The following is a 27,260-nucleotide window of genomic DNA, read 5'->3' as shown; positions in this document are numbered from 1 at the left end:
ATCCATGTGTTCAGTAAACAGTTCTTATTGGCAGTTAGCAAAACTGTTGGTAATTTATAACAGTTCACAATATTATAAGACTTCCGTAGACATTGTCATTCTAGACCTACCATTAGTTTCTTGAGTTTATGGCCATCCTATTGCTAATAACAACAGCATTGTCTGACTGTATTGATTGGGGCAGAATATTTCTTTGCTATGACCAATCAGGTACCATGAAGGCCATAATGCAACTTGTTTCGGATTTTTTTCAAGTTGGTTGTACAGTTAAGTGGGCATTGTTTTCTGATGCAAACAGAAATGATTTCGATTAATAACATTTCAGTTATTGTATATGCATATAATTTTAGAATCGTTCCTGTGCTTTCTTAATCTATGAGTTTTTTATTGTTTGTATGAATGGGTAGCAGGTATTTGCATATTAAGTTTCGGGGCAATTTTCTAGGCGCTTATTTTGATATGTGTGTTGTTAATTTTTGTTTCTGATATTCTAGAAATCATTTAACTTTCCAATAAAGTTTTATAACAAAGAATGTGAAATTGCACTGTAAATGTTTTGTATTTTTAATTCGTACAAAGTTCAAAATCTCACTTATTTTTCTTTGTGTTTTATCCAGGAAGGATGGGCGTTATGTGAAGACCCTCTGGAAACATGTGAAGGTGGGTGATGTCGTTCATTTGTCATGTAATGAAGTCATTCCAGCTGACATGTTACTCCTGAGGTGCTCCGATGATCAAGGTTTATGCTACATTGAAACTGCCAATATAGATGGCGAGAGCAATCTCAAACAGCGAATGGTTGCTCGCGGTTTGATGACAACAGTAAGAAATTCAAATAGTTTTATGTCTGTGACGTACTTAATCCTACATGTAAATTGCATTACTAGTTCTAAATAACTATATTTCACTTTTATTAATATGTTATATCTAGAATTGATTTTGTTGGATAAATTTAGATGAGACTATAAGGAACTTTTAATTAAAATTCTACCTACTTATTCTTTACTGTGTTATTTAAATATTAATGTATATTTATCTTAAAAAAATGCAGCAAGCATTTTGAAATAAGAGAAAGTCTGATCTATTATTCTTCAATTTAAAGTTTTGAGGTAAAAATTAAACTTATCTGTTACTTACAGTAGTCAAAAAGCATTTAACCTGAATAATTATTTTTGACGACTAACTTTGTAAGGAATTTTTACCCATTAATGCTGTCCTGTGTAACTGGTAGCACGTCCGGCTGGTAGTTGGAAGATCCGTAGTTCGAATCACAACTGATTTGTCGTGTTTCTCGTTCCGAAAAGTGTCTAATAAATTCTTCAACTTTCCTTTCAGTTCTTAGAAAAATTCAGAGCGCAATGCCGTCAAGAATGATTTTGTCGTTAATGTTCTATCTAAAAATAAGTTTGCAATAAGAAAGAGTTTCTTACTGTGTCTAAGAGTCTCTTATTCTGTTGTTGTTATCTATGTGGAATGTTATGTTTATTAATCTTTAAATGCAAGACTAAATAGAGAAATTTTTATGCTCTGGGCAGAGAACATTGATATAATAGGAAGTTAGTCTCTTTGTCAGTATGTTTAAATGATTATTTTGGCTTATATGAAATAGGCCCTTCTTTAGTCAGAGACATGAGCATCGGCGTATAATCTGGGCATAAATTCAACAAAAGGACCGTTTCGGACTCCTCAGTTTTCGCACGAAATCTTACTTCCTGTCGGTGACAAATAAGATGAGCTTCAGTACTTGTCTTTAAAACTGATTTTAATATTGGAAAAAAATTTCATTTAAGTGCTAATATATTAACGTACTCCCTTATATTTACTCTACTCATTAATTATTAGCTCAAAGGGCCGTTATTCCAGAAGGGCTATTAGTCCCGAAACGGCATTTTGCTTCGAATCACAGAAAGCGATAATCACGCTTCAAATTTTTGCCATCAAATATTATCGCCCTGTATTATATTTAATGAAACTAAATAATGAAGAATATGCATGAATGTATGTATGTTTCTCGCATTTTGGGGAAAAAAAGGTACCTGTAGCCATGAAATTTTGAATAATGTAGTCGTCCACCCCAATATGGGCACCTGGAAGCTCGAATTTTTAATTTCGGATTTGTTTTATTATCTATTGCATAGTTAGTAAAACTTTAACGAATTTTTGATTAAAAACTCTGCGATTTCAAAGCGAGCAGTGGCAACACTGTACGGATGTAAACATTTTTATCTCCAGCGCGCGGACTATATATCGAAAATTTTAAAGATATGCTGTTTTTAAACATTTTTAGTCCAAAGGGGCGGCGTTAACCAAATGCTTTCGAAACATGTATTTGTAGTAAATTTAAAAAAAAAAAAAAAAAAAAAAAAAAAAAAAAAAAAAAAAAAAGCCCCTTTGGCGCGTAGAATAAAATCTGAAAGCTTTCAGAGGTTTTTTTTTATTATTATTATTAATTCTTTTATTTATTTTTGCTCAAAATTTCTCATGGTTTTCAGTTTTTCGGCACTTCTAATTTTACAGATTACTCCTGCATATAATCCTTCCTTGCCAGATACATATCGGAATTCTTTATTCATATATTATGTCTTCATACCTTTATCTCTAGTTTATGAAAACATTTGTGATAATTATACAATGATTTATAACTTCAGCTTTTGCTATTACTTTTCCTTTCCGTTTCCTCACCAGAATGTAAACTGAGTTAGTTCTGCGGAGTTAGAGAGTATTTAAACTGAGGTTTTTATAGTTTTTGACGACTAGTCTGCGTTAAACTTGAATTTGATTGTTACTTTAGTTACATCGCCACAAGTGGTGGCTGATTTTGTTAGCACAAGAAGTGCGTTTATGTTCAAAGTTCTGTTTTAATAAAACGTTCTTTAAACCTTTTCAAGTCTCTGTAGTTATTTCAGATACACCTAATTCGATTTACGTCTGTTAGGAGTTTCAAAATTTTTTATGCTCCCCAAAGCAAGCCATATTCTACACATTTCGCACTTTTTTGGGCCATTTCACTATGTATTAAATTTTAAAAATGAAGCTAAATATTTCGGGAGTGCCTGTGGACTTCGCGTAGAAAATAAAATCGAAAATGTTTAGCAGAAAACTGTGATTTCAGCAATTTTTTCAAACTATCTCAAATTTTGCAACCACTTTTTCTTTCAGGCAAAGCATCAAGATATGCCATGCTTGTTAAAAGACCTAAGATATTGTATCTGCATGTGATTTTTTACTAAAAGCTGTTACTTAATTAGTTGATTAGAGATTTGTAAAAATCAGTAGTCAGCAGGCAGTCAGAACTGAGACTATCGCGAACGTTCTTCTACATGTGTAATGTGACTGTAACGGACTGGGCGGAAATTTCAAATTGTAGCCGTAGTATATTTTGTAAAGCTCTGTAAAATATGCTTGTAACTTTAATGCTTTATTATATATGTTTGGAAATATTAGATCACTGTCGCGAATTCTAATGAATTTTAGATTTAAGCAAAGAAGATATTCGCCATCTGCGGACTCGTTTATATAGAAACTGTAGAAGAAACTTCAAAGTGAGTGTTCATCATTCCTTTATTGAACATTTTGGAACATTTTTCATCTCTGCCGGGATGGTGTGATATTATTTTGCTGTTATTTAAAAAGCTAAGGTGTTCATGGAATATATGGGTTAAGTATCGAATATTTTGAAGCATTTTGGTCAGTAAAGAATGAGGGAAGAAATTATTCAGTTATATTGAAAATGAGTGAAGAAATTATTCAATTATATTGAAAATGAAACGCAATGCATCCAGATTAAAAGTTACTAAAATTCTTCATAAGACAGAATCTGATCTTTTCGAAGATAAAATTAATTGGAAGAAAATTTAAAACTGCTGAACTATAAGATCGATATTTTAAAGTCTGTTGGAAGCCGGAAGAAATAGAATCTCACTTAGGAAATGTTGATGATTATTTAGATAAGATAATTTTATGCAAATTTAGAGCTAACAAGAAAATTAGTGAGATTAAAAGTCAAAATTTATTGATTAATTTACCTTTGAAATGTTCTTAAAATTTAAAAGAAAACACTTCTCTGAGTGAACATTGTTTCTAAAAAAACTGCTTATCTTAAGCTCACGATTAATAAATTTTATAGCGATACTAGTCAGTAGCTCGCATTTTGGAGCTCATATGAATCTGCGGTATATTAAAACGAGTCAATAACGAAAATTACTAAATTTAATTATCTGAAGGTTTATTTATGCGGCTCCGTAATAAATTTTATTAATGGTTGTTATAAAGCTGTCAAATTATTAACTGAGCGATTTAGAAAAAAAGATGTTTTGATAAATATTCACATGAGTAACGTGTTAAGTATTTCCCCTCTTAAACGTTTTAACGATGTCAGAAGCTTTAAGAAAGTTACTAGGTAATTGTCAGACGCAAATAGTTTGAAATATCTCTTGGAATTTTTTCAGACATTTATGAAAATTTGTTATTCTTCGTGATATTAAAATAATTAATCTCAGATTTAGTTTTTGAATTTAATAAAGAAACTGGAAACTCCAAATATAAAGTTGACGATTTATTCAACTTTTTGAACGTCCATTTACGTGCGAGAACTTTGACACAAAAATTTATTATTGCGTCTATTTTGCGACGCATAACAATCATCATATGCAACTTTTTTTTTTATGGTGAAAACAAAAACTGCAGCGACTTGTCAGCTAGTACAAGCAAAATTGAGGGTTGTTACTCTTAAAAAAGGAAGTATAAACCGATTAGAATTGCTTGCTCGCAATATCGGTGCTAGATGATAGACGGTTAGAAAGAATTTGAAATCAGACAACATAAAAACATTCTTCTGATCTGATTTAGTGGATGCCCTCTAATTGATCAAGAAGAAGGGTAATTGAGGCGTATTTGTAATAAGGGTGACAGAAATTAGAAGTTTGACATCAACCGATCAATGGAGCTGTGTACTACGAGAACAAATTCCGGTCGATCTTCCACCTCGAGGATCTTCGGCGAAAAAACTGTGTGAAGGAAAATGGTAGGAAGGTCCCACCTGGCTAAAATATTCAAGAGATGAACGCCGAATTTCGAACAGATGCCAAATGAAGAAAATGTAAATTCAGAAAGGAAGAACATTATAGTATCTTCTTTAAATGAAGCAAAAATAGATTTCTTCTGTCGATTAACTTCATACAAGAAGATAATTTATAAAAATTAAGAAGCTAATAGCATGGTTTTATAGCTTTTTTAAGAATACTAGATGACCTATCGAGAAAAACCAAGGGCCATTAACGGCGGGGGAAATTGAATAAGCAAGAACTATTATTTTAAAAGAAGACTTTTACTCGGAAAAGAGGGCAAACAACTACATTCTCTGTCAACAATAACCGATTCAAAAGGATTATTAAGAGTGAAGACAGAGGTTTTTATGCGAAAAGATGAGGAAATTTTAAGACTTCCTATAGTATTACCTTCCAATCACCACATTGTAAAAAGCTTAATTATGTGGAAACACGAGGAACGGGCCATGCCGGTGTACAGTATTTAATGTCAGCTTGCAAGAAGGCTATTGGATTTTGAAGAGTAGAAAAACAGTCAAAGAAAATCATAAAGACGTGCTCTGTTTTATAAGGCACAGTGCGAAACCTGTGAATATTATCTGCAGGATTTTTGTCTGAAGATCGTGCTTGAGAAGCTTTAGGTTTAGAAGTCGTATGAGTAGATCTTTAAGGTCCCCTGCATTTAAGAAATGGATCTAAAATTTGCACATATTGTTTAATTGTGCCATTTATCGAGCTGTTCATATTGAACTAGGAACATCATTGTCAACGGATAGTTTCTTTCTAACATTGAGAAGATTTATTGTGTGAAGAGGTCGCTCTAGCATTATCTATTCCGACGACGGAACAAACTTCGGGTAACGAACTTGACTGGTCCAGATTGCAGTAATTCGCATCGTTTAAGAGGAAATTCAATCTAACATGAGTACTCTAGTAGGGTGGCATTTGATAGCGTCAAATAGGTATGTTATTTGGGCGTGTTTTTGGAAACGCTCGTTTAAATTAAATGTATTATACTGAAGATATCATGAATAATAGACTCTTCACCTGCTTGTTTGAAGATAGCAATGATCTTATACCCTTAACTCCTATAATGCTCCAAGAAATAAAAGAAGCGGGCATTCCAAATTTAAATCTAGTCCTTTCAAGCAGTGCTAATAAGCGTTGAATGCTCATAGACAAAAATTTAGCGAATAGCTCAGAAAACGATTTAGAATTGAATATTTATGACATGTCCTAAATATTCAATTCGTACGTGTAGCAAAAGTCAAAACCAAACTTAAGACTTATTTGAAACCTTTCCAGAAAGTATATCCGTTAAAATTCAAAGATAGTGACGAACTGTTAAAGAAGATCCCGATGTAGTGACAAGTGATAATAGTTCAACTCCTTACGTGAATGCTCCAAGTGATCCTGAACGCCATGAAAATGATGAGAACGTCCCTGAAAAAAACCTGTGGCTTGTTAAAAGTCATAAAACTATAAATCTCTGAATCTCAAAAGAGGGAGAATATCGCGAACTTTCTCCTGCCTCAATAACTGTGACTCTAACAGATTCCAAGTTTTGATTACGATGGCTGAGTAGAAAGACTTAGCGAGTGCAAAACAAGACATCTGTCTACTTTGTCTGTCTGTCTGTAAAATATGCTTTAATGCGTTATTAAATGTTTTCAAAATATTAGTTCACTATTTAGAATTTTTATAAATTTCAGCGCCTTTGACTACTGACGGGATATATATGTCCCAATGAAAGTTTAAAAATTACTGCTGGGTTAAAAAGTACTTAGAATCTTCTGAATGTTGAGGATCATCTTCCAATAGTTGGAAAATCAAGACGGATGTGCATAAATGAATATAGAAAAAATAAAAAGTGTGAGTTGCCCAATGTGTTATCAGGTTCAATGTTCCTTCTAACCTTCTTCGGGAACATACAAGGACCTGACTCGGAACAGAGAGCTTACTAAAGCTATGTTCACTAATTGTGGTAAGTAGACAGGATACAGACGAAGGGTATACACAACCCTTTATTTTTCTCTATATACAATAACTTCCGTACTTCGGAATACACTGACCCTCCACTCGGGGTCTAACGTAAAAAAAGTATAAAAATAAAACTAAACTCTAATTTAACTTTAGAATAATACACGTGGAAGATTGGCCTTATAATAACAGGAAGCGTATGTAGCACAGAGACTGTGAACACTACAATACGTTTAATTTATCAAGAGGATTAAAACCTCTGGCCTGGAAGGCGAACAGCAACTGCGTAACTTCTAAGGTAAGCGGCCTGCGTTGACTTACTGCTTCCTCTCTTTCGCTTGGCAAAAAGGCCACACTTAAATACTTGGCGTTCGCCAGACAAACTTTGCATAAAAACCTTCACGCTTATAATTCTGGCCGGAAGTAGAAAATAAGAAGTGATAGTAAAGATTTAAAATAAAATAAACGTTAGTAAAACTTAAGATCCTTACATACTTCCCGCCAGAGTTAATTAGTTTGAAACTGAGGTCTAAAACGACCTTGTTGAAAACTTTTAGCTCTAGAATCTAACGCGAGGCCAACCTTTTACAACCATAACTTAGCTAGAAACTAGAAAATTTAAAAGAAAGAAATTTGTTACAATAGCAGCTCCCAGGATATACAACAATCTTTTTTTCATCTGTACTGCATCTAACCAGGAGCTTTTATTCAATTCTGGTTCCTTCCAGAGATCTGGAAGGAAAACTAGTTTAATGAAATGTTACACAATGACATTGCAAATAACATATAGAATATACTTCTCTTAACATTCTTATTTCATTCATGACTATTTTAATTATCTCTCCCCGTGCTCTCTGACATGTGTTGTAAAAGAACACCAAACACGAATGTGTTTCTGTCTACGTGTGCCACACTTCCTCCTACAATCAAAACACTAACGTGTTAAAATTCAACATAACGAGACCTCTTAACACACCCTACTTTCAACTCTAAACCCTGAGGTACTATTCTAAAAGTGGCTAACTCTAAAGTGTAGCGTCAGAGAGCCTAACTACATCATTCAACCTTTACCACATATTCGCCATGATTTAATCTTTACAGTCACACGAATAACAAATTTTTAACATTACTTTCACTTTTACCATATCACGGTATTTCTTAACATTTAAAATAACAGTTCACATGTATATAAGAACATATCAACATGCCGTTAATTTTACACATTTGAAAACATACATTAGTAGTACATTGTTAACTTCTATTCTTTTCAAAGCAAGTGCCAATTCTTTCTACATTGAAATAATACTACATTTCAAAAAGTCTTTCAGACTAAAACTTCTTTCTTGCTAGAATGTTTTAAATAAAATTATACAATAACTTTTTACAATATTTAAGTCTTTACACAACGCTATTATACATCAACTTTAGTTTTACGCACGAGTAATTTAAAAACATAATACGAAAATCGGTCACAACTCATTTCTCGACCTTTTGGCGATAAAGGTAGACCTCGCATGAGGTAAAACTTCTTGAAATCTGCCACTTGCAGTAAGAATGAAAGATTAACTTAAGTTTGCAAAGTAACATAAAATTTTACTTATCTTTGTAATATTCGGACATCCTTTTCTGGGCCCAGTCTTTAAAGGTACTGCAGATAGTAGCTTGGTTTATCCTCCTTCTTGTACGGGCTCGCCCTTCAGTGCTTTCCTCTGGAAGCTTCCTTTTTTCACCAGTACGGCCACCCTTGAATACTTTCCTTTTCTCCTCTGCTTGTGGTCTTTGCCGTTTGATGGCAGCTGGTCTTGGCGGAACCGGGAAACTTCTGTCGTGATCCTGCTTGGACCTCGTTGTTGGCCGTTCAAATTTTTCTTGTACTTTTTCCTCCGCCGCTGATGGCCCTTCCGCAGTTCGGCCACTTTTGCTGCGGAGAGTTCTGTCGGATGAGTAGATCTTCCGTTTTAAAGCCGGGTTATAGTTGCCGTCATTTCTCCTGGTCCTCTTCACATACGTCGTCCTTCTCCCTTCTTCATTCTGGGGGTGTTCGTGAACTCTGTTTTCTGGACGGTGGAACGGCTTCTTTTTCTTGTTACCTTCCATTTTTCCGCGGGGCAATTTTCTTTTCACTTGCTTCTGTCTCTCATTGGCTTGCCCTTGTACTTGTCGTTTTTTCACCTCTGGAACTTGTACCTGCGGTGTCTGCCGTGCCGGATCCTGCAAAAGATCTGAAAAGATTTGCATTTTATTACGATCGAAGTAGGGCTTGATTTGATCAATGTTTGCGGAACAGGTTTCACCATTTCTGGCTTTTAACACTACAACAGCGTGAGTTATTTTTTCTATAACATATGGTCCTTCAAATCGTGGAAAAAATTTGGCAGTTTTATCTTCTGGTGCTGAAGAAAGTGAATGCTTAATTTTTAAAACTTCATCCCCTACTTTATAAGTTACTCCCCGTCGTTTCAAATCATAATATAATTTCTGTTTTCTTTGTGCTACTTCCGTATTCTTTTTTGCTTCCTTTATTAGTTTTTCTATATCACCCATTTTAAATTCTGGGGCTCTTTGTTGCACATAAAATAGTTTATCTAACGGTGTTATAATCTTTCTGCCTAGAAATAACTCAGCAGGAGGTTTGCCCGTTGTATCATGTTTTGCGGTCCTAAGGGCGAAAGCAAATTCATTGACATAGTTATCCCAGCTTTTATGAAAATTTTTAACATAACTACGGATAATTTTCACTATATTTCTGTTGACCCGTTCCGCTATATTTGATTGCGGCCGATACGGGACCATTTTTAAATGACGTATGCCCAGTTTTTGGCACATGTCTTCAAATATATTACTTACAAATTGAGGACCATTATCCGATATAACTTTTAGGGGCGCCCCGTATTTTAAAATATATTTATTTAAAATAGAATCGGTAACCAATTTCGCGGAGGCTCGTTTTAAGGGAACAATTTCGGTCCGTTTACTCAAATGATCAACCATAACAAGGAGATAGCGACTTTTATTTAACTGACTTTTTGGGAAAGGGCCCAATAAATCGATGCCAATTATTTCATTTGGAAATTCGGATTTAATACTATTTAGAAACCCGGCCGGGCGGAAATTAATATAATTAACGGCTTGACATGTTGGGCAGGACTGGACATACGCCCTTGTTAACTTTTGCAGTTCAGGAAAGTAGACTGCCTCGCGTACGCGTTGGATAGTTTTTCGAATACCAGCATGAGAAGCTAAAGGGCTGTCATGGAGCTCATGCAGGATATTTAATCTAAGACTAGCTGGGATAACAGGTCGAAATTCGTTGTTGGAATTCGTAGTTTTTGTGTAGAATAATAGACCATCTATTAGTTCGTAATGGGCCGCCCTATTTCTTATCGCCACAATATCTTGGTGGCTAAAATTTTCAGGATCCTTCAAATACTCATAAATACTTCCAAACTCAGGATCCTTACCCAGTTCTGTTATTACAGTTTCTCGGGAATTTATTGTACACGCTGTAAGCATTGCAACTTTTACGGTATTACCCTGTTCGTCTAATTTAATTCGTGATAGGGCATCTGCTACGATATTTTCCTTTCCGGGGGTATGCTTGATTACCAGATTATATTCTTGCAGCTTGAGTGCCCATCTTATTAACCTTGGGGATAAATTTTTCCCTGAGTACAATCTAGTTACCGCCGCATGATCAGAGTATACTGTTATCGGCGCCTTTCCAAAATAGACTCGGAACTTTTGCACTGCTAACAGAACTGCAAGTGCCTCTCTCTCGGTCGCGGAATAGTTTCTTTGTGTTTGATTTAAAGTTCGGCTAAAAAATGCCACGGGCTGCTGATTTTGCGAAAGTACCGCTCCTACCGCATAATCCGAAGCATCCGCTGAAATTTCTAAATTTTCATCCTTTTCAGGAAATTTTAACACAGGGGCTTGCGTTAATGCTTGTTTTAATTTTTCGAAAGCACTATTGGCTTCGGCCGTCCACGAGAATCTTGCCTTTTTCCTTTTTAATTTTAACAATAGCTCAGCGATAGCCGCAAAATCTTTTATAAAGGACCTATAATATGAACAAAGTCCTAGAAAAGAAGAGAGCTTCTTTGCCGTGTTTGGAGTCGGATACTTTTGTACAGCGATTATTTTTGATTCATCTGTCTCGATCCCTTTTTGCGATATTTTGTAACCTAAATATTTTAATTCAGGGGCTGCAAATTTGCACTTTTCGACATTAACTTTTAGACCGGCCTCATTTAATAAAGAAAACACCTGTCTTAAATCCTGTATATGTTGGTCGAGATTATCACTAGTAATAATGATATCGTCTAAATAGATAAATGTGGACTTTCCAAGAACAGGTCTTAACACAATGTCCATGCATCGCTGAAATGTTGCCGGGGCCCCTGAAAGGCCAAACGGCATACGCAAAAATGCATAAGTGCCAGAGTTGGTTATAAAAGCAGTCTTAGGCACGTCCTCAGGCCTCACCCCTATTTGAAAATAATCAGTCGTCATAAATTTGGTTGATTTTATGTTCCTTAAAATTTCTTCTATGATCGGCAACGGATATACCGGATATTTCGTTATGGAATTTAATTTACGGTAATCAATGGCGAATCTCCACCTTTTTGGATGCTCCAAAGGATAATCATTATTTTTCTTACATAAAACCACCGGGCTAGCATAACTACTTGAGATGGGCGTTATGATCTTTTTACGTAGCATATCGGTAATATGCCATTCTATAATTTTTTCCTTATTCTTATCATACCGGTATGGTTTTTGACGAACTGGCAATGCATCTCCGGTGTCAATACTATGGTTAGTAACCTGAGTAAATCCTGGAATATCACTAAATAACGAAGCAAATTCACTTACCACTTGTCGGATTCTATCTTGCTCGTCATTAGGCAGGTGGTCAAGATTTAACCTTGGCGGTTCAACCTTTTTTACACGCACTGGTTTCATTGTCAGCTTAAGGGACGCTTCATTAAAATCCAGTGTAGCTTGTGCGCCTGAAAGAAAGTCTATTCCTAAGATCAAATGTGCTTGCAGATTCTTTACTATAAAAAACATCACCTTTACTTGTTCGTCCTTGATACGGATATACAAAGGTACTTTACCTACGCACTTACATTGTTCTCCTTGCGCCGCTAATACTGTCGTATTATCCGCATTATATATGCGGTATTTGCGAAAATACTTTCTAAAAAAGACTTCTGCCACACAGGAACACTGCGCGCCGGTATCCAGGAGTGCGGTGGCCGGGATATTATTCACCAAGACTTCAATCTTCGGAAGAGTCAAATTTTTCACCATTACTGTATTTAAGTTGTAGGAAGAGGGGTTTTCGTGGCCTTCAGATTTCCGCACCCTCTCGTGAGCAGAAATCCGTTTTAGTTTAAATTATTTTTCCTTTCCGTGCTTTCCTTCTTTTTCCCCTGGCCTTGAGACTTTTTTCCTGGGTTGCTATTGAACTGTCGACGTTCGCCGGCTGTTTTTGAATGCTCGGGTTTCCTTGCCCACTGATTCGCTTTTTCTCCGTAGCCGTATGCTTGAGTTTGCTGTAGTCTTGGCGTACCAAATTGGTTTCGCTGTTGATATTGGCGTCTTCTTTCGACGTCCGCCGTTCTTCTACTTTCAAACTGGATTGCTAGCTCAAATAACTTTTCCAGTGTAGTCGGATTTCTTAATTCAATAAAGTCTTGCACTTGGGGTAGTAACCTCGGCAAAATCACTTGAATTATTTCAGGATCCGGACGGTTTCCATACAAGAGCTTGAAAACGTGAATTTTTCTTAAAATAAAGCTCGAGAGGTTTTCGATTCTTTGTTGATATATGCTGAAAAGTTCCGTTTCTAATTTCGCACGATCCCTTACAACAGGGAAGGCTTTTAATAGGGCAATCTTGAAATTTTCGTAAGTATAGGTGGGACTTCCTGCTTGACCCAAGAGACTTCTGCCTATACATTTGAACCAGTTAAGCGCTTGGCCCCTCAAAGCGCTGGTAGCTAAGGTAACTTTTTGAAATTCGTGCACGGGATAGAGCATGAAGTGGTCATCCAATTTTTCCAAAAAACTGGTTACCGGTGAGTTTCCGTTAAACGTTGCTTCTGGTTTCATCGAAGCGCGCAAGGTCTGGACGATGTAACCGAATCCTTCCAGGGCGGCAGCTGGCATTTCTGGATTCTGAGCCGTTTCTGCAGGCAGCACAGGTTCTTCTTGAAACTCGGCCATGGTTATTCTTCTTCGTTGGGCGCCACTATCAGGTTCAATGTTCCTTCTAACCTTCTTCGGGAACATACAAGGACCTGACTCGGAACAGAGAGCTTACTAAAGCTATGTTCACTAATTGTGGTAAGTAGACAGGATACAGACGAAGGGTATACACAACCCTTTATTTTTCTCTATATACAATAACTTCCGTACTTCGGAATACACTGACCCTCCACTCGGGGTCTAACGTAAAAAAAGTATAAAAATAAAACTAAACTCTAATTTAACTTTAGAATAATACACGTGGAAGATTGGCCTTATAATAACAGGAAGCGTATGTAGCACAGAGACTGTGAACACTACAATACGTTTAATTTATCAAGAGGATTAAAACCTCTGGCCTGGAAGGCGAACAGCAACTGCGTAACTTCTAAGGTAAGCGGCCTGCGTTGACTTACTGCTTCCTCTCTTTCGCTTGGCAAAAAGGCCACACTTAAATACTTGGCGTTCGCCAGACAAACTTTGCATAAAAACCTTCACGCTTATAATTCTGGCCGGAAGTAGAAAATAAGAAGTGATAGTAAAGATTTAAAATAAAATAAACGTTAGTAAAACTTAAGATCCTTACAGTGTAATGTTGTTTTATGCAAAGAATGCTTTTTACCCTGTACCATATTATGTAAATCTATTTCCTATAATAAAGTTTTCCAGAATAATAGATGTGCTTATAGTAAGTCGATCACTACGTGTGGTCATATCGATCCCACCATTAACTACGGCTTTTGACATGTGTGTCCCAGCCTTTGGCTTGAAAACTGTTTGTCAAAAAAATTCCCAAATGCTAAATTTACCTTATTTATGATATATTTTTTGACGTGGATAGAAAACGGGGTAATTTTTTTTAAGTTCGTAATCAAAGGGTTAAATCTAAGCAAAGAAAATAGAAAATATTTGCCATCTGAGGACTCGTTTACGGAAACGAAAGAAGAAACCCCAAGGTAAGTATTCACTGTTCTTTTATTGAACATTTTGGAACAGACGATCTTTTTTCAGAGAAAATGTTTTGATTACTCTGTCAGAGCTATAAATTTATTTTTAATATATTTTTGACTGTATAAAGCTAGTGCCGTTATAGTTTTTTAAACATTTATTTAAAACCTAAACGCAATGGCTTTATTCTGTTTGAAGTAAACTGATTATTTGATAAAAAATTTCAGATATTGCGAAAGTGAGGTATGCTTTCAAATATATGCAAAAGTGATACACAGTTTAATTCGAACAATCCAACCTCACCGAACTGAAATTTCAGCTACACCGTTAGCTCAGAATTAAAGGGGAAAAGTAACTAAAGAAACAAGCAGGCGCAATGTCATCGCAAAAACGAATTCGTATAGTGCTGCCACCTATATTCTTTTCCTCAAACTAATACTTAATTTGTCAAATGAATTTGTTCCGTATTTTTGCATCTGAAATACGATTAATTCTAAACTATTAAAATGTTATTGATTTGATTGCGTTACTGAATGCTAAGAACGGTGCGTGCCGAAAGTTTATGATCGCTATATAATATTTTATGAAAGTTGCAGTTTCTTGCATAAATATACATATCAAAATAGATTAGATTCGATTCTTTTCTTTGTTCCCCTTTCTTTTTCTTTTCTATCATTTATTTTTCCGAATAAAACAGTCAGCAAGTCAAAAAACTAATAATAACACGTCGCTGCATTATGCAAAATATAAATTCTTTAAATTTTATACTTTTTTCAATTCTGTATTTGCATTATGTACGAGTGTGTACGTATCTAACTGCAATAAAGTACAGTCAAAACATTTTCTATTAATGTGAAATAGAAATTCAGCCTATTTCTGATTGTGGCTTCTAGAGTTGATGATGTGAAATGTTGCTGCATTATGCAAAATATAAATTCTTTAAATTTTATACTGTTTTCAATTCTGTATTTGCATTATGTACGAGTGTGTACGTATCTAACTGCAATAAAGTACAATCAAAACATTTTCTATTAATGTGAAATAGAAATTCAGCCTATTTCTGATTGTGGCTTCTAGAGTTGATGATGTGAAATAATATGGAAAATATTTTCTAAGGAAATATTAATTCATATATTCATAGCAAATATTAGTATAGTAAAATAAAATATAAGTCCTTATAATCCAAGGTTTAATCGAGTCAGTTGTATAATCGATATTGCAAACGGCTTCTATAGCCCCTTAATTTTTTTAATAAAACTGCTGGTAAAGTAAATAATAATAATCAAATCAGATTTTAAGTGCTTAGTTAAAGATCTGGTGGAATCACTTTTCCTTCTACAAGTAAACAATTTTTTTTTTTTTTAAATTTATTCTTTATTTATTCTTAGTTTAATGAATTTTATATTAATAGTTTGTCACTTTATTCTCTAATATTATTACTTTTATGTTTTCTAAGTATATTAAATGAAATTCTTCTGCCTTAAGGTTCAGGGAGTACTTATTGTTTCTATTACCGAAGATAAATTAAGCCACCAGAGTTATGATCAATATAAAAAGAGAGCCTGAAAATTCAAGCTAAAACTGTTCAATGTCGGCTTGAATCGTCAGGAAAGTTTGTCATCCTACCATCACCAGAGTTTTTCATTACTATATCTAAATGCCTTGTTATCATATTTTAAATGCCCTTTTTGTTATTGCTGTAAAAATGTATTTTTTAATAATTAAGTATTTAAGGGGTATCAGAAATCCCCATACCAACAATGTTAAATTGGTCATTTTCGATGTACCTTTCCTCAAAATCTGCTGTAGATACAAGCTTGAAATTTTTTGTGTAATTAAAGTATACCCATCTGATTATACTGAAATGAGCTTTTGAATTTTAGAATAAATTACAGGATATTTTGTTAGGCATAGTAATATTTAGCACTTTACTCACACAAAAAAATTTAAAAAAAAAAATTTTAAGTTTATTACAAAAAGCTCATTTCAGTAAATATTAGGGAGCCAAATAAATAAGCCATAAAAAGTTTAGATACCTGTGACCAGTAGTTCCTGAGAAAAGGTACATCGAGTATAAAAAAATCACGTTTGGAGAAAAACGCGTTTTTATGTAAAAATCCTCATTGATTAAAGCAGTAGATGTCAAATTAAAACGAGATTTTTTTACAGTTTTAATTTTCATAGAGATTTAAAGAATGGTATTTTTAGAAAGATAAAAGTGTAGAGAATTTGAAAATGCAAAAAACCGAAATCACAATTTTTTGAAGATTTTGGGGTTCCAACTCCCCTTAAAAGTTGAAAAAGGTTTTACAAAACAAATACATGTAATAAATTTATACTGAAGTGTATTTTATGTTCTATTAATTATGATAATTAATACTTTGTTTGATAGTCATTGTCATTATTTTCATGAAGTACTAAATTTAGATTCTTGAAGTTCTTGAAAGCAAAATGGATGGAGAGGAAAGGAGCCACCCTTTTTTTTAAGCCCTATAAGGACGTTAGTCCCAAATGGACATTAGTGTCGAAATGGCATTTTGCTTTGAATCACTATAAACGGCGTATCACTTTTTTAATTATTGTCGCCAAATATTATCGCCCTGTGTTTCATGTAAGTATTAAAAAATCTGCATGAACGTATGCATGATTCTCACTTCGAAAAAAAAAAAAAAAAGTTTTTTTTTTTTTTTTTTTTTTTTAACCTGTAAAATCTGAAACTTTTCTTTCTCTCTTTGTCTTCCCCCCATGAAGTCCCCCCTTTTTTTAATATCATAAGTTCATTTTATATGTTAGTTGTTTTATTTTATTTCACTTACAATAAAAAGAATAGACTTTTTAAACAAAAGTCAAATTGTGTTTTTACTGAAGAATGTCTCTGCACGAAATATGTTTGATGTAACGTTTTAATTGCATTTTAAATTTCTTTCGTACTTTTGCTTTCTAATTTTAATCCTAGTTCATTTAACGTATTAAATGTATATGTTATGATTCAATTGCCATTGTTAACAATAAGCAGTCATTATAAATATTTTCATGTGTCCAAGTACCGATGAGATTGTTTAAATAGTCGGCATAAGAAAGGGTCTTACGCCTCGAATAACCCCAGACCTGTAATTCTATATTTCTTCAGTATATATTTTTAGCCTACCAAAGGCCAAATGATTGAATTGCTGATATTTTGTCTAGGGAATTTTGTCTACCCTGAGGGTATAGCCAATACCTATGTTATACCTTCAGTGTGCATTATACCTCGTTATTTAAAAGTATACCTGCGGTATGCTCTTAACTGTTTTTCGGAATTGGTAATATAACTACTGGTCACTGTAAGAATGTTTTTTAAAAAAAGTTTCCTCTTAGGTTCGATAGTTTTCGCATGCGTTATAGCTTGCTATCCTACTTGTCTTCGTTCTAAGAACTATATTAACACTTTGCTAAAAGTTTATATTGTTTTCTTTTCTTAAATTTCATCATTTAAATTTTTGAAAACTAATAGAAAATCATTCAAAAAACATTTCTACGTTTTTTCATAGTTTTCTTTGAAATTTGATAATCTTCGTTTGCTACTATAATTTTGCTGTATTTTATGCAGTTTCAAATAACCCAGTTCTGACTACATGTGATTCAAAAACACTAACCGTATCAAGGGGCGGGCAGTTTTATACACAGTTGTGAAGCATTTTTTTCATTTGGGAAAACTTTTAGAAAGCTAAATTAATTCAATAGGTTGGCTTTTAATTGATTCGATACCTGTGTCTGGCTGTGTTTGTTTGTATGTTATCATATCTTCCCCTTGCAATGTAATATCGGTCATTCCTTGTATTGCACCCTGTGTGGCACGGCTGGTGATTGTACTTAGATGTAATTTCTGATGAATGCTTAATTGACAAATAGCGGGTTACATGAATAAGCAATACTGCTTATTCATGTAACAAGAAAGTTGCATTACAAATATTATGATGTTAGTAAACTGCACCGGAAACGTCTTGATCAAGCTGCAGTAAACCGATCTAAGTTTTATACGTTTTTATAGAATTGCATTGTCTCTCATAGCAGTATTAAATCATTCAGTTGAATTTGAAAAAGAAAAACTATTAATAATGTTCTATGCAATTGTTGTAAAATTTGTAGTGTGTAATAATAGATGTTTCTGTCAGGAATTCTCTCTCACATATATTTTTTTGGTAATTTTTTAAATAATTTTTTTTTTCATTGCCTCGTAATTATTTCTACGCTATTCTTACTTATGCTAGAATTTACGTTATATTATAAATGATGCATAACTAAGCCAAGGGACATGTTTAATTATTTAGGGCATAGGATAAGTTTATATGTTATATAAACTGTTTTATACAATGGATTTGAACATGAGCGGTTTTTGAATATTACCGGTAACTATCAACCAGTAACCAGATAAGATGCGAGGCTACTGTACCTTATAAAACTGCCATATTTAATTAATTTTATTTTACTGATAAAGAAACTAACTTAATTTTAAAAAATTAAGAAACACCTTTATAAAAATATTTCGATTATATATGCATTTGGAGGCTTCTGTTTTTTAAGACAAGGCTTTATTTTTGATTCACTTATTTATTAAATTAGTAACTTTCAGATTGAGGAAAATAGTTATCCAATTATAATATAAACTATGAAGATTAACTTTTCATTTCAAGAAAATAAACTACGAAGATTAACTTTTCAATTTCCTATTCAGCTCTGCTGATTTTGCAGTTGAAGCGTTAGTCATTTTTTCCTCTTTGTTGAAATTCATTTTAAATAATATTAAACTAAAATAATACAGTGTTAATTATAAAAATTTACTTTTGATTCGAATAAGTTAAACTTCTAAAATGTAAAACTTGTAAAACAGTAGAATCTAATTATTATGCTTCATTTCATTATTTTCACTTCAGGATTATGTCTTCCATCCTTCGTCCTTCCAAGGTAGAATTGAGTGTGATCCTCCTAATCATAAAATATATCATTTCAATGGCTGCATGTAAGTATGAGGTTGCTTTTAATCATTCATGTATTTAAATTGCATGCTATTTCATGAATTCTTTTGACAGGGCTAATGAGAAAACTACCAATTAAATTTACTCCGTGTGTAATATAAGTATGAAATTATGTATTTTTCAAGGATTTTATTTTAATTTTTTATTGCTTACTAAGCATTAGATTAAACCTAATTTTTAGTTGTATTTGTTAAAAAGATATGTATGTAACGTATTATTGAAAGTCTGACTATTAAAATTATTTTTACTAATTTAGGTGCAAGGCGTTTTTTTCAAACATATTATTTACGTATTTTAAGCAATAATTCATTCATATTTCTCCATTTAATAAGGAGCATGTTTACAATAATTTATGTTTAGAATATTACCGTTAATTGCTGACCTAATGACGGTATTTCATGCTAAATTTTGAGCAGATTGCCGAGACGGATCATCTTGTAATCGCCTCTAATTTTCATTTTTACTCAGAAAAGCAATAAATTGAGTTAGGCCTCTGGTAAAATTGTAATTAAATTTCAACCCCTCTAAATTAGAGTCTGTGAAAAGGATGGAAAATTCAAGTTTTTTTTTTCTCTTAATAATGTTCGAAGTTATATATTGACATAGCCATTAACAAGTATATCGATCCACGTGGTTTATCCCCGTAACATAAACACTAAATTTTCAGATTAATCTTTGAGTAATTATTTGTAATTTACGCTGGTGTCGAACACAGAATGTAGTTATATGTGCACATAGCTTAATTCATAATTTGTTTAATAACCATTGTAACAATTATCAGTTATGACTATCAAAATGAACTGATGAATTATCAAGGACATGTTTAGAAGAAAAGTAAAAATATGCAGAACTAGGAATAGTCAATTTGACAGAAGAGTTCTAAACCTGAAAGGGAAAAATGTGTAACAGTATTTGTTTTAACATTAATGTAAATGTACAATTGGAGGGGGGTAAAGGTTAGCAGAAAAAAGATTATTTATATCTTTTTTAATTTAGGTTTGTTGATTTATATTTTTATAGAGAGAATATAACATTTGAAACTGAACTAATTTACTAGCTCAGCTCATGAGCTAGTAAATTAGCTCAGTTGCGCATTTTAAGAATAATAAATGTAACTATGTAATAAGGTATAAAATATTAAATGTAACTATGTTAATAATGTAGCTATGTTATATATGTGCAAGTATTGCGATGTCTATTTTCCTTCAGTGAATTAAAATATTTTTTTGCGTTTTATTGAGTATTATTATTCAGATGTGCATACGCAAATTTCATTAACCATATTTGAATAAATTCTCAAATAATATTTTTTTAAAAATGAATTTGTCTTCCATTTTGTGCTTAATAGTACGATCGATTCATGTTTCTTTAATTGATAAAGTCTGTATTTTTACAAAAACTGTTGCATTGGTCTAAAAGAAATTATTGTTTTTGTAATCTTTTTCCCATTTGCAAATTACTGTATGAATTTCTTTTATGGTCTGTATGAATCCGTAAAATTGAAAGTTCACTGTATTACATTTTTATTCTTCTTAATTAAAGCTTGTAAATGTTCTAATAATTATTTTACTTCCTTCTTTCAACTCTTAAGAACTCTACCTACTGGTGTCAAAGTGCCTATTAGCAAAGAAAACCTCCTCTTGAAGGACTGCTTGCTGAAGAATACAGATTTTGTTGAAGGCATTGTAGTATATGCTGGTGAGACTGTCTTTTCTGTTGCTGAATGTGATAATATATGTGAAATGAAAATTGTTATGCTGTATTCCTGTTGATCAATTAAGGGTTAAACTCCAATTTAAAAAAAAAAAAAAAGTTAAAGTGGTAATCAAAAATTCTCTCCATGTAGAAATAAATGCGAGTAGCAAAAATTGCAAAGATAGGTAGTTAAAAATTTGTTCCCAAAACAAAAAAAGAGCACTTAAAGTAAACACTTGCTGAATGAGGATCTGCAAAATGCAGTTTTGCGTATACACTTATCATAATTGTTTCTGCTTAATTTGTCCGACACCAAAATTTCATTTATACACAGTGCAACATTCAGTCATTAACAATGGATGCTTCCTGGAATCAACTCGGGCTAGCAGTTATAAACAGTTTTAATGGATTTCCATCGACTGAAAACGAAACCAATTGTACAAATTGCAAAAGCACTTGGCAACGTAGGATTTTAAAATATGGAAGAAATCGAGAAATGACGAACAAATGTGGAAATGTATGATCTGAACACCAGCCTACAGTGAAAGCAATGGTAATGTAGAAGATAAAGCGCCTTTAACATGCAATAACATAAACGAATTCTTAAAAAAGGCAGAGGAACTGTCTGATTTTCCAATGGAGAGTGATCAAAATGAAGAAAGAAGACAGTATATGAGAGGCATTGAAAAACTTTGTGCTCCTTACCATAAAATTTTTAAAGATTTCATTGGTCATTGTCCCAAGCAATAATCACCAACTTAAAAAAAATAATAAAAGAATCATGTATTATTAAATAATAATAATAGTCCTTTCAATTAACATTTATATTGCATCTTTCTTTTGATTACAATATTCGGTTTGTTTAAAGTATACATACATTTTTAGTCTGAATTATACCTAATATATTTTTATAGCTAACTTTGCAGAACGTGATTTGGCCATATGTTCAATGCATTAATGATATAATCCTGACGTTTGTCAAGGGCTTACTGTTCTATGAGCAGAAGAAAAGAATTATTCAGTCTTGCATTTTTCCATTAGGAGAAAAATAGTTTAGTCAATTAATTCAAAGTAGAAAATAAAATTTTATTTTGAAAGCAGTTGTGTAGTAATTTTTGTTGAATGAACTTTAATTATAATTAATGTAAAACAAATAAAAAATCTGGATTAAGTTTGATTGTTCAGTTGCTTTGTTCCTCATTAGATATTTAAAAAAACAGGGAAAATGATTCAGTATTAATGGATAAAAAATAGATGCAAAATGATGATGAAATTAAAACAAAGCTGCGTAGAAGAGGCAGTTGTATATAATAAATATAGTTGTACAAATAAGTAAAATTGCTAGAAGTTATTTCTCTTTTTATCTGCTTAACTAAATGATAACTATGTACTTATTTATTTTGTGTTCTGTTTTTCTATTTGGCTAAATTAGAAGTTCTCCCTTCTTTCCCCCCACCCAAAAAAAAAAAAAAAAAAAAAGTCTATTTTATCATGTTTTGTGGGTAATGGTCTGAACCTCATCATTGAATCAAAAGCCAAAATTAATAATTTGGGGGAATAAAATGAAATAAATCATGCATTACTTATTCAAATTCTGAATTGTATTTGATAAATATGCATAACACAAAATGCACTGACATTCCTTCTAATGACTGTATCATATAATCTTTTCATTTTGTAACTGTAATAAAGTAATTTTAACATATGTTATGAAACAAAATAGTACTCCATTCCATCCAGATTTTTATGATTTTTCCTCGTATCTTCATGTTAGATTCAGTATTTATTTCAACTTTTATGTTATCTTATTGTATAAATGTAAATTTTAAAAATGTTTTATGGTGTTGTAAATATTAAAAACAATCTATGAATCATTTTATTTAAGGTCATGAAACTAAAGCAATGCTAAACAATGATGGTCCTCGCTATAAACGCAGCAAATTAGAAAAACTTATGAATCGTGATGTTATGTTTTGCATAGTGATGCTAATTTTACTGTGCCTTTTAGGAGCTGTAGGTAAGTTAATATGTTGTTTGAATGCTATTTTTTTTTTTTTTTTTTTACTTTAAAAGATGAAATTATTAAATGAACCCAATTATGACCCAATTAGTAAATGAACTTTTTAATAAAGTTAGGGGTAATACTAATGGATTTCTTTATATGATTTACTTCTATATGGAAATTACAAAGGAATATAATTTTATTTTGATTCATTTTTCTAGGCTATGGATTGTGGTTAGGCTCCTTTGATAATATGGATGCAGTGCCTTTTCTTGCACAGTTTTATTTAAATGAACGAAGTGAAGTATACACTGAAGCATTTTTAATATTTTGGACTTTTGTAATTGTATTACAAGTAAGTTTTATGTATTATTAAAGTTTCCAAAATTAAATTAATATCATACTTGATTTGCAATTGAATGAAAATGAATGAAGGAATGAAATCTTTCTTAAAATGTGATACTTTATTTGCATTAAAATTGCAAAAGCGGGGTTATTAATAATTATTTCATTTGAAAAAGAAAAACCTATTAATCTTTACTTCTAAAAAGTAAACTATTATTAATTATAAATGCATAATCTTCTGATTATAATCTTTACTTATAAAAAGTAAAGTATTATAATTTAAAATTCAGAGGCTTCTGATTATTTTAAGTTGATTTTTATATTTTATTATACTTAATAATTTTAATTCTTGAGAAATATAATAACAGTTTTTATACTATGGGTGTAATCATTATTAGTTTCATTCTGAATGGTGTTTCCAGTTGTGAGAGACACTGTTTATGATTTATTGCTTATTACTTGAATTTAAAAAAAAAAAAAACTTTTTCATAAAAGGGATTTTAATTTGATATATTTTCCAAGGCAAAAACCCTTGTTTGCTTTTGCAAAATAAACTATTTATTTTGCTCTGCTGATTGTTGTTTAAAAAATATTATATTCTTCTGGGGAAAAAATGAAAAAGAAATTGAATTTGTAAAACTAATTTTTATGAGGCTTACAATCTGGAAATGAATTCTTCATTTCTGTATCAATCTTATCTTACCATTAGGATAATATTAGAATATGTGAATTTTTATGAAATTATTTTTACCCATCTGTTTATGTTTTTAATCATTTCATTTTAGGTCATGATTCCATTATCTCTGTATGTCACAGTAGAAATTATAAAATTAGGTCAGGTTTATTTTATTCATGAAGATTTCAACTTATATGATAATTCTTCAGATACAAAACTTGAGTGCCGTGCATTAAATATTACAGAAGAGCTTGGGCAAGTGGAATATGTTTTTTCAGACAAAACAGGTACGCTGACAGAAAACAATATGATATTTCGAAGATGTACTATTGGTGGAGTAGATTACAACCATGAACGTTCATTTTCTGAAAATTCCAGAAGTAAGTGGTTTCACTTCATCTTAGAAAAAGTTATTTTTATTTTAAACTAAATTTATGAATATGCATTGTTTTCATATTAAGTTGTGGGTAACTATTTTACTAAACACTACTAAGTATAAAATTATTCATTAACTGTCTACTTATTATATTAATTGTAGACATTTAAAAAAATGTATTAATAACTATTAATAAGAAAATAATTTAAGAACATTTTCAAAATTAAGTAATTAATCTCCTTGCGATCTTATACGGATGTATGTAAAAAATAGTTTATTACATGAGAATTTTTATGATTTTTCATTTATTTACTGATTTTCTGCATGTGTTTCTTTCCAATTATATTTAGTCTTCAATATTGCAAAGCAAAAAGTTACATACATGAAATGGATTGTTATGCAAATTTAGATATAAAATATTCAAACTCTAATTTCCCTGTATTTTCATTCTAAATTATGAATATGAAATATAATATCAGATTTAATCTCGTTACTCTAAAATGTTTTTTTCCCCATCACATTATTTTAGTTACTTCAGACTACCACAATGTAAGTGTGACTCAAAGTCTCAACATTTCTGAAATAGGATTAATCCGCAAAAGGAGAATGAATTCTTCAGATTGCCATTTTATATCTTTTTTTAATAGTAACATAAAATATATATTCTGCTTTGCTCATGAGTGTCAATGTAGGCTCATGCTTCATTAATACTTATGAAAAGATGTTTTTAATCTTCAGAAGAAAAACAATAAATTCTAATCTTGTTTGCCAGTTTCTTTCCCTTTTATAGCTTTGCTGAAAATTGTTTTTGTTTACTGGAATAACTTCCATGTAATATGTATTTTCATATTAATAAAATAACATTAATGCAGAATAAGAAGTTGTATGTTTTGTATAAATACTTTTATACTGCATAAGCACTCTTAGATAATTTCATTAGTTCACTTTAGAAGGGGGCTGTTTGCTACATCTTTTTTCATCATTTTTTACATCTTTTTGCTCATCTTTCGTAATGCTTAAGTTTTTCTCCATTACAAATTTGTTATTGTACATTGATGTTCTCTAAAATATGTACTGTGATTTTAAACTCTTGACAGATTACTGAGAATACAAGAAATTAGTTTAAAATGATTTATTTCAAGTGTGAGTGACTTGAATAAACTGAGCAATTGTTATCTTTTATTTCTTGGGAGAATAAAATTCTAGAATGTGTGATATTGCTTTATTTTTTTAATTCAATGTATAAAGCCCTAAAAGTTTATGAATAGAAAGTTAAATGCTTTGCTACTGTTAAAATAATATGCCCATTGATAATTTCACAAATTATTTCAAACATTTTAAATTCATGTTTCACACACTCTTTTCTTTATTTTTAATCTGGTAAGCCAGTTTACTCACATGAGTTTTCATGACAACAACACTTCATATGCTGGCACAAACACCCACCATGCTGTTTTCTTGCATCTTTCTATATGTAATTTTCAATCTTAAGTTATTTAACAATAAGAGATTTTCATACTATATAATTACTATCTATAAGTAATTACTTTATTTCTTCAGATACTTTTCCTTCCTAGAAAATCTTTTTCTATATTCGTAATTTATACTTAGGTAAAGGCAGTTGTTGTAATTCATAATTTATACTTAGGTAAGATAGTTTTTGAAAAAAAATTAAGTCTTAGTTGCAGAAATAAAGATCTGAGTATTCTTCTTTTCTTCCCATTATGTTAACTTTATTTTTCACAATACATTTTAAACATTTAAAAGGTACTAAACAGTAAAACTTGAACTTTTGGTAAATCAGGTATTAAAAAATTTTATTATTATTATTATTATTATTATTATTATTTTAATTGGTTTTCCTGGAAAAGCTTTTCATGAAAAGCATCCTTCAGTTAAGATAGTCAGTATCCATTTGTGGTGGATTCCTTTCCATATATATCATTCCTGATTATGTTCGTTTCTTATATTCATTTGTTTGGAGTTAAAAAAATTAATAATGTGTTTTAATGAGTCAAAATTTAAAACATTGGGTTGATAATTAAAATTCAATAAACATTTCCTAGATTTGAAGAATTATTTTATGTTGCTATGCAATTTTTAGCATGAAAACTAGTGCTTTATATTATTTTTAAATAACATATTATTGAAAAAAATTATGTTTAATTTTGGTGTCATACAAAATTCATATTATAAATTTTATGCAAAATGTTTTCACTTATTTGAATGCTAATTTTTGATAATTTTTAATAGAAGACAATTATAATTTATGATTTTAATTGTAGGTAAAAATGCTTTTTATGATCCTGCAAAATCATCAAGTGATTTAGAAAGCAAGGTTAGTAAATATTTTTGCCTTTAAATCACTCATTTTAAAAATTTGAATTATGTAAATAAGGAAATTTATAATAGGAACAATACTATTGTTATTTAAAGGACATATAAATATTCAATATCATCTAGCAAAAAGCACTATGAGGAATTTTATTTCAGAAACTGCAGAATCATATAAAATTTACTCAGATGTTATCAGCTGTTGTGAGGTAGTGCCAATTGTTTCTTTGGCTGTTCATATAATATTATCACATCACACTTTTTAATTCATGTGAAATATCCTTTATTTTTTATGAAATATCCTTTATGTTTTGTATTTAACTTCAGATGAAGCAAAATAATGTATAAACAATGAAAAAGCTAATGTTTTTAACCTGTATTAATTTTATGGAAAAAAGATTAATAATTTAAGTCAATTAAGCCATGTGACTAGATTAATCTATGTCACAAGGCTTGCATAACGCTGATGACATAGCTAATTTGGAATCTTAACTCAAAATTTTGTGACCTGAAACCTTTCTAACCTAAACCAAAACCTTCTCTTGGTGAGTTTCCATATTGAATAATGGCGTACTTTGCTTTTAGCTCTC

General features: G+C 31.6%; 1 protein-coding gene across 1 annotated transcript in view; it reads left to right on the top strand.

The window, feature by feature from the left end:
* The window catches only part of LOC118188303 (phospholipid-transporting ATPase VA-like), a 220,211-nt gene that overhangs the window by 149,659 nt on the left and 43,292 nt on the right, over positions 1-27,260 (top strand). Inside the window, exons 3-9 of the mRNA XM_085818334.1 lie at positions 618-822; positions 19,141-19,226; positions 20,834-20,940; positions 22,823-22,954; positions 23,161-23,294; positions 24,070-24,340; positions 26,622-26,674. Of these exons, the coding sequence (XP_085674460.1) occupies positions 618-822; positions 19,141-19,226; positions 20,834-20,940; positions 22,823-22,954; positions 23,161-23,294; positions 24,070-24,340; positions 26,622-26,674 (988 nt within the window). The remainder of the gene's footprint in view (positions 1-617; positions 823-19,140; positions 19,227-20,833; positions 20,941-22,822; positions 22,955-23,160; positions 23,295-24,069; positions 24,341-26,621; positions 26,675-27,260) is intronic.

The sequence above is a fragment of the Stegodyphus dumicola genome, chromosome 6, assembly GCF_044657685.1.
Source record: "Stegodyphus dumicola isolate Sdum_Otavi_A_Nest chromosome 6, ASM4465768v1".
In the NCBI taxonomy this organism is placed as follows: Eukaryota; Metazoa; Arthropoda; class Arachnida; order Araneae; family Eresidae; genus Stegodyphus; species Stegodyphus dumicola.
Note: the sequence above shows the minus strand (reverse complement) of the source record. Positions and strands in the feature narration are given on the sequence as shown.